This window comes from Kryptolebias marmoratus, linkage group LG22 (genome assembly GCF_001649575.2).
Source record: "Kryptolebias marmoratus isolate JLee-2015 linkage group LG22, ASM164957v2, whole genome shotgun sequence".
Classification (NCBI taxonomy): Eukaryota; Metazoa; Chordata; class Actinopteri; order Cyprinodontiformes; family Rivulidae; genus Kryptolebias; species Kryptolebias marmoratus.
Window position 1 is genome coordinate 24,241,707 of NC_051451.1, and position 9,044 is coordinate 24,250,750.

Below are 9,044 nucleotides of genomic sequence, written 5' to 3' on the forward strand. Positions count from 1 at the left end.
GGATTAATCCTCATTGCTGTTAAAGTACTGAAAAGGAAATAGCATAATCAAATAGTGGAACCAGCCTCTTTGATGTAAGAGCCAGTTTTCTGCCTCGTGCCTTTTTCTTCTTATAATAATCAAAGCAGGAAAAGAAAATGGAGCATTTATCAAACAAAATCTATAAAAGCCAGTAAGGCAGGGTATTTCTCTAAGCCTAATAATCCCATTATGATCCCAATGAAAAAAAAAAAGGCTCTCAGTCAAAGCAGGGAGCATTGACGCAAGCATGCCTTGACGTCAGTGGCTGCAGTGAATGAGGGATGGGAGGAGGGGAGGGCGTGTTTACCTTCAGAAAACACCATGAAATACCAGCGTCACGTGCGTGAATGCAGCTGCATTTTGTTGCACTGGAGCTAAGCTGCTTTTAGATGTTTGTAAAAAAAAAAAAAAAAAAAAAAAAAAAGAAGAAAATATAAGAGAGCTAAGCGCGAAGCCGCATCTGGGTGATGCACGGGAAATCTGAAGCAGATGTAGTTCATGGAAAACGATTCCCTGACCCCGTGGGTGTTCATAAATAAATCAGCATATGGGGGAGAATAAAAGAGAGGCTCAGCTGAGGTCACCGTGGCACCCATCTGCGCCTCTCCTGTCAGAAAAAACGTGTCGCCGCTAATCTGCGCAGTTTCCATCCAGCTGGATGTGAGTCTCTTTTGTTGCCGCTGCGACGCCAAAAGTCTCCAACTGGAGCAGTTTGTGAGCAGCCAAACTGGTGGCGTCATCCCCTCCTCTGTAGTTACGCACGAGACTCTCTGCTCGCGCATTTACTGAAAGCTAATCCTCAAGTTGTGCGGCTCCTGCGCAAACCTGTTCTCCCCCAGACTCAGAACACAATGCCTGTTTGTTCCGTTCCTGCTCCGGCACTTGGACCACTGACACTGTTTGCGCAGCACGCCTCGCGGACAAACAGACTGGTTTCTGTTGTCAGAAGGACCGATGGCGCGAAGGGGAAGCGCGCGCTCCACTTTCTGCCCCTCGGTAGTGGCGTGACTCCGGTTTCACTCCGGATTGGAATCTTCCTAACAAACTGGTGCCGGGGAGCGTTTTCTTTCTGCCACTTTGCGCGGAGCTCAAAGGCCGAGAGCGCGCGGAGGCTGACTGCATGGAGCTAATCTCCCTTTCCACAGGTACGAGGAAGAAGGAAGCCCCGAGTCCCCGCCGTGTCGGCTGTGCGTCACTCCTGATTAGACTCGGAGTCTGACGTCGCCGCATTCAAGTCGGGAAAAAAGGCACTCTTAGATTTTTAAAAGTCTAACGTGATTTCTTTTTGAAAGAACACCCCCGCAGTGACGGAAATCACATGTTGGTTTTATAGCTCAACAAGTTTGGATCAACTCTGTGCGTAATTTCCATCAGTTCAGAGTTCAGCTATAATCTGCGGGGCACGTGATCCAAAAAGAAATCACCTCAGCTGCAAATATTTCTCATCTGGCAAGAAGGAAAGCACCCCTCCCCAGCGCGGAGCCTCCTGGAGCATCATCTCATCATCTCGTCCGATGACTGCGGGCTCCAGCAGCTGATGGCGCTCCGTGCCGCCGCGCTGCGCCTCCTCTCTGCGCCTCCTGGTAACTTTGCGCGCGCCGCTCGCTGAAAAGGGCGCAGAGCAGAGACGGGATCTGAATGAATGCGACTGAGGTTCACTCACACTTCTCCTCGCGCCTCCCCCGGACTGTTGGATGTGTTTTATATCCCGCCGGCTGAAGGAGTCTCAACGCTGTGAGCAGATCTGTCTGTTCGGCGGCGGAGCCGTCCGGCACCAGAACAGGAAGCAGCAAATGTCGAAGAAACGGAAAAGTCCCGACGACGACCAGGGCGAGCAGGAACCTGTGCCTGCAGGAGGCAGCGAGCAAGGTAAGGAGCCGGGGCTGGAGGCTGACAGGCTCCCAGAGCGCATGTGTGACTGGCTGCTAAATTCCTTTATTCACGGGGAGGATTTCATTCCGAGCAGCTGCTTTCACCAACTTAAAGGCTGCTGGATCAGTGACAGCTCCAGGAACAAGTATTTTTGCAACAGTTTACAATAAAGGATGATGAGATAGTTAATGTTCTGTTCATGATGAAAAATACCAAACAACACTTTGGGAGACAATAAATCTCTGCTTAAGACTTTTATTGTTGTGCAAAAATTAGTCACAAAAAACCGCCTGGATGTGAATGTTTCTGTGTGATCTGAAAATATTCATTCAATTACTGGTTTGGATTCATGATTTCTGTAGAAAGCGAGGAACTGCTTTTCCCTTTCACCGAAAAGGCTCAGAAATGATGAATTTATCAAGAAGAACTGAGCAACTCATCAGTTTAACAGAAAACTCTGAGAACTGATTCTGGAGTGAAAATAACGACGACTGACTTTGTGTTTTGGTAATTATCTGACGCCAACTTCATCAAGTTACAGATGAGCACAAACTCAGCTGCAAACTGGGAGTTTATAATATCTTCAGTGTTTTTTTTTTTTTTCAAAGTAATCATAATATAATCTGCATCCGTGTATTTGGAGTTAATGTTAAACTATTCTTTCCTTTGATTCCAGTATTCTTATTCCTAGAAAATCATTTATTCAGCTGAAGATTACTTTATAATCTCCTCTTTGTCCCCGATGGAATCACATTTGTGAGACGAAACGTTTGGTTTTAGGATGAACTTAGATCTGTAGCTACAGAACGAATCCCAAATCCAGAGTGTTTTATCAAAGCACCGCCAGGATTTGGGAGCTCATTCTAATCAGAAACACAACTGTCTTGAAGAAGCACCTGATGATTCAGAAACTACTGTAAGTAGAAGAAAGGTCAAACGTAATTGTTCATTTTTACTGCAGCTGTGAAGGCAGGATTCATTTATTGTGTTTGTTGTGTGGTTAAAAAGAGTAATCAAGGATGACTCTCTGAGCGGGCCTTTGGACTGAACGCTCATTTCATTTCATGCACAGGAAAATGAAGCATAATTGTTTTTCGTTAAAGACTGAGGACAGTTGGGTCAGGATTTTGGCCAAAGTCTGCAGAATCTAAGCTACAATGGCTCATTTGCTTGGATCTGAACTTTATCAGATGAGAAGTGGGCAGCAGGACATGGTACTCAAAAAATCAACAACAAAACAAAAACATTACAGCTCGGCTGAAATGTTGGTTTCTGCAGACATAAGTTTTTGTTAACATAGCATTAGTTTAAGCTTTATTCATTTTACCTCATTCCTTTTTTGCTTTCATATGGATTACAATATAAATGAAGAAACACTTTTTTCTGTTTTATATCATAAAGAGGAAAAAGATGATTTTGTCTAAAACCAAACGATACAGAAGCTGGGGTTCAGAATCCTAACTTCCAATAAAAATTCACCTTATTGTCTTTCTTGTGCTGTTTTCTTTCTTCCTTTTGCTAAATATTCACAGTCAGAAATTGCAGATGCTTTTGTTTTTGACCCGTTTGACTTCATGCACCAAACCCTCACGTCTGTCCAGAATTGTTTAGGGACAAATATAGAAATTATTAAAAATGATCACATGATAAAAGGTGTTGTTTTTGTTTAAACAAGAACTGTGACGTTTTACTTCCCCTTCGGATAGTTGTGAATCACATTTCTGATGCGTTGCCTTAGCAACCAATAAAATGGTGTCCTGTAACACAACTAATGACGTTTGAATCCTAATCCTAACCGAGAAGTTTCAGTTCCTGATCCTAACCAGAGACAAACCAACACATGAGCTGTAAGAAACCGTGTGGTTTTCAGATTAAACATCATGTGGAAGTTTTAATCCGATCAGATGATCACAGAGACTTAGCATTAAAATATAAATGTTTTGAAAGGGGTAAAAAACTTGGTGTCTTGTGCAAATTACTTCAGAGTTTTACCTCCCTCTGTCTGATCATTTCCAGGGCCAAACCCAGGGCAACTGGAAATGTTATTTTGTATTTTTTTTTTTCTGCAGCCGTTGGTTGTATTGCTGAAACACAGTTTCATCTTATCCTTCAGTTCAAAATTCAAGCATTCCTTCTTTTCAAGTGGCAGATTTCGAATTACCTCCATCAGCAGTCCAGCTGCTTTTTTGCTGGCAAACACACGACGCAGGTTCAAGGTGGAGAACAGCATCGCCTTAAAACCGGGCATCAGGCCCGTCTGTGCAGCAGAACTGACTTGGATCGGAAAAAGATCTGTGTGGAGTTTTCTTTTGAGTCGTATTACATAAATCTGAGATTTATAAAGGAGGTTTTATAATGTTTAAAATTTCAAAAAGTATATCCCTAATTGAGCATCCAGTTATACTTTTAATAATAATAGTTGAGGTTTCATCATTTTCCTGAACTTTCTGATGACCTCCAGAAATTTATTATATATTCAGTGAATTCTGCTTTCATTCTCTGTGAACATTGAAGCAGAAAGAACAAAAAAACTAATGATTGGTTTGTTTTGTGTGCTCAGTAATTGTCATTTTTACAGCTATTGAGTTAAATTTTGGTGCAGTAGAAGCGTAACACATTCTGAGCGCTAACAGTTTGCATGTTTAAAACTTTGGCATTCAAGGTGTCGCCGATACGTTTCCCTCCAAGAAATACTAAAAACCATTTATCTTCCAACCAAAACTAGTTCAGTCTGGTTGTTCTGTGAACATTCAAAATTATATTATTAATGAAACTTCTGTAAGTACAAATAATGATGTGGATATTTGTGCTGAAATTCACTTGAAGGGGATTTATTTTTGTAAGCATGCTAAAATAAGTGTTGATCAAATTCCTGAACTTCTAAATACTCCTGCCAAGTGTTTTTGTTTTATTATTATTTTGTTTAATTTATTTTTTAAGCTCAAAATCACCACTTTATAAATAGTGACAATCAGGGAATTATTTCAGAGTTTTGTCTTGATTGTTGGTGGGAATGACTGTAAACAACACAGGTGTGATGATGAGCAAATTAGAAGCAGGTGTGAGGAGAACGCAGGAGAACCGGAACTGAACAAGAGCAAGAAACGTTAAAGATAAAAAATAAATACATAAAATGACCAGAAGAGCACGACGGCACAAAAAAGAATAAACTAAATAAATAAAGTTGTGCACCTAGAAGCAAACGGCACATCTTTTATCGGACTGGGCTCCGTTTCCTTCCTGCACCTTCTGTAGCTCTTTCAGGGCTGTTCTACACCAACAATGTGATGGGATGTACTGTATTGTAAAGCATGTCAAGATGTCTTTTTTAACCCTAATCAAGTTGTTTGGGTGCCAAAAAACATCTAACAGCCAGAGAAAATTAATAAATAATAAATATAAACAAAATTTGGAAAGCATTGTTCAGAATGGTGAAATGAGCCCACGTCTTCAAGAAGGCAGTTCTTAGTTTTGTCCTTTATTATCGCCTCCGTCCTACTGATGCAGACTTTTTCACCTCTAACAAAAACCTAAAAACAAAAATATATCTGAGGACTGTTTGCCGTTCAGCCTTTGGTCGGGCTCTGTGCCCACGTTAAGAGTTTCCCTTGGCCTACGCAGTCAAGAGTTCAGAGCTTCCTTCTCCAACTGTGCCTGGCATCTGTGTCTACTTAGGGGGTACACACCTACTGAAGCCTTCCCACTCAGGATATTGCCATCCTGAATGTTTTTGATGCAGGCTTTGGGCTCTGTGATACACTAACACAAGCGCACCAAATTTAATTATGATTCGTTAGAAAACCTGAGAATGAACCAAAATATTTGTCTCCTAAATGCCCCAAATAAGCCCGTTCTGCAGACACATTAAGTTTTGTTCCGACTAATTAGCTTCTGTTATAAAACAAATACATGAAACTGTGCTGTAGCCTGAATGGAGCTTTCAGTGACCCATTCAGTGGAGAGTCTGAGGTGCTCAGCCTCGTATTTTCTCATGTAGATCATTTTCGTTTGTTCGGACAGCCTCTGTGAAGCCAGGGGAGGAGATGCAGGAGCCGGAGCTTTGAGATTCATATTAGGACAACAAAACGCTTTTTGTCTTGTCTCTTAGTGTGCAGCCTAGACCTGCCAATTACAGAGCCACTCCTGGGTGTCCCCTCCAGACCCCCACCGACCATGACACTCCACAGCTGGTTAACATCCCTCTAGTGTTACCAGCTGCTTTGGAACAGTTTAACGCCAGTATAACGCTCACCTGTTGTAGATAGCTCTTTGAACAACCTCAGGGTTGGAGCAATAAAGCTTAATTCTAGCTGACAGCTAGTCTGAGCAGGGCAAGAACTAAAGTAGGTCACTGTCTTTTTAAAACTACACTAACCTCCAACATTTGTTTGCTGTTCATGTGAATGCTGTCTGTGGTCATTTGCATGTGTAAATATAGCATCTAGCTATAGTTAGATTCACTTCCAGCAGAATATTATGATATGTTTGCTAGAATAACTGTGTAATGAAGAACTGTCAGTGGTTAAATATTAACCTACTTCCTTTAAGATTGAGTTACAGCCCAGAAGGTTCTTTTACACGGAGCGTACTGATGTATAGGAATCATTAGAAACGATCAGGGACTTAACCAACGCAGTGCAGCAGGTGACTGGATGAATCATCCGTTTATCGCTTTATCTTCACCAAGTGGCTGTGATGGACCGGCGACCTGTCCGGGGTGTAATCCGCTGTTGGCCCGGTGACTGCTGGAGATAGGCACCAGCTCCCCCATGAACCAGAACCAAGCGCGTAAAGAACACCGACGGATGGATGGAAGTTAGAAGAAGATCCGCTCAGTGTAAGTGAGCCACCGTTCTCGCCTGTTGTCTCATCTCCAACCCGCGCCTAGCTGCCAACGTAAGACACTGCTTTGGCAGACATGTTGCCAAGCAGTTTATTGTTGGATGAACATATGGTGGATAAACAACAGCTTTGGCATCTTCGTCATGCTAGTGGTATTTATTCTAGTCAACACTTTTCAAACTCTCCTAAGCAATGTTTATTAGAGCTACAGCTTACGACTGGCTGGAAAGGTTTCATCTAAACAGGACTAAATTCAGCAGTTTTTGAACATTTTATACAATTTCATGAGGCTTTGTCTAATTTTTCTGCAGTTATTTTACAGTCATTAGCAAATGGTTATTATATTTCCTCTCCACAGTGATGGTATCCCAACGTTAATGTCGATAAGTAATAAATAACATTACAAAATGTCCTCTGCTCCACGAAAGACTGCATATTGTCCACAGCCCAAGTTTTAAAGACCTTGTGCAGTAATGCTCAGAGTATGTGTTGGGAATGACTCATACCCACTACCAGGCCAAATTTTACCTCATTATCTGCAAAACTGACTGCTTTGTAGCCATTTTTGTGTTCGCTAAGGCTGATCAGTTCTGGTGGCCATCTTGAATAAGGTTGTCTCCAAAGGTGATTAAAAATGATTACGTTTTTATTACTGTGCTTTTGCAAGACGTGACACCGGCTCAGACGCCGCCGAGCACAGTTTCAGGCCGTTGAAAGGATACTCGTCCATCATGTGGGTTTGTTTTGTCATCGTGGATTTAACTGAGGTTGTTTCTCCGCATCATAAACAGGCCGAACTCTTCAGCAGAGCATTATGTGCGTCTCTTTAGCTTGGCTTTGTGCCCACTCACCGGGTGTGTGGAAGTGCAGCACAGACACAGCCATAATGACTCCTGTGACGCCATAGAGCACTTAGTGTATAAACCAGTCATACACACACACGCACACTTATTTTTATGCTCTTTAGACGAAGATGTACAGCAACCCACTGCTTCTGTTTAAGAGAAATGTGTCTGCAAACAGTTGGTCCTAATGTGAAATACAAAAGGATTTTAATTTAAGTCTTTAAACAACCCCTTTTTTGTTTTTACAATATTTAGTTTGCTATTTTTTACTGATTTAATTCTCTGTAGATGCTTCTTTCTTTGTCTTTTTAAATACAGCCACTAGGTGGGGCTAAAGAATAAAGATGAACTGTCAGGTATTGGCAACAGTTAAATAAACAAAATATTCAGCAATTTTGTATGACTAACAGCAATGAATTTAACTTTTAGACTTGGTTGACATAAAAAAATAAATTTTTCTAAAACCCAACACACACACACAAAGTTTTTTATGAATTTACAAAGGAAAGTACAAACATGTTTTATTGTTGCAGTAAAATCATTGTTGACGTACAACAAGTTTACTGCTGTGATGCACGAGCTTCAACACTTTTTGTCTGGATCAATAAAAGACGTGATAAGGATGATAAGGAGACTATAAAATAAATAGTTTTAGACGGAAGCAGGAGTAAAAAGACAAGGTCAGCAGGAGTGTGTGTGTGACTTCAGTTCATGAATGGACTGAGTCCGTGTGTTATCAGTTAACACACAGACCTGATGTCTGGCTGCTCCTGGCTCGTGCTGATGTCTGCTGCTCGCAGAGATCAACCGTCTCATACGTCAGCAGCCATATTTCCCTCCTCTGATTCATTCAGACTTTGTTTGGTGTGTGATGATGAGGGCGGCAGGCGGCCAGCTGCCAGTCACCCACCTCACCTCACCTTCAGTCGGCCTGCTATCCCGTTTGTTTCTCTCGATCTTAATTCTCTTAAAATGACTCAAACAACACGTATGGTTTCACTTTTAGTTTGGCTAGTTATGGGTCACTCATTTTTTAACAGATATGTCTTATTAACATGAAAAAGAAGGAAACAGTCAGCTGTTAAGAACTGCAACAAAATAGATTTTATTCTTAAAAATTTAAATAAGAAATGTCACATTTTATCTTTGATAAATCTGCTGTGACAATTGTATAATATACATATATAATAATACATATATCTTATTTTCTTTTGCTAGATATTGAAAACCACTGAGAAAAAGAGGTAACATTATTATTATTATTATTATTCAAAAAAAGTTAAAAAACAAAAACAACTGGACTTCTATTCTGTAGCTGAAGACGTTTCGCTTCTCATCCGAGGAGCTTTCTCAATTCAGAAATAGAGAGTGTGGAGTTGAGCTTTTAAAGCTGAGATGTGATGTAAGCTGGATTGCTTGCAAATTGTTCTCACTCTCCTAACAATGGAGGCTCGTTAGAATCCT

The 9,044-nt window shown here is 41.3% G+C and overlaps 1 protein-coding gene across 2 annotated transcripts in view; it reads left to right on the plus strand.

Annotated features, from left to right (window-relative positions):
• The first annotated feature begins 1,688 nt into the window (after positions 1-1,688).
• The window catches only part of pde10a (phosphodiesterase 10A), a 60,976-nt gene continuing 53,620 nt past the window's right edge, over positions 1,689-9,044 (plus strand). For both annotated transcript variants that reach the window (XM_017412808.3, XM_017412809.3), the window contains exon 1: positions 1,689-1,890. In XM_017412808.3, the coding sequence (XP_017268297.1) occupies positions 1,716-1,890 (175 nt within the window). In that variant the 5' untranslated portion in view covers positions 1,689-1,715. The remainder of the gene's footprint in view (positions 1,891-9,044) is intronic.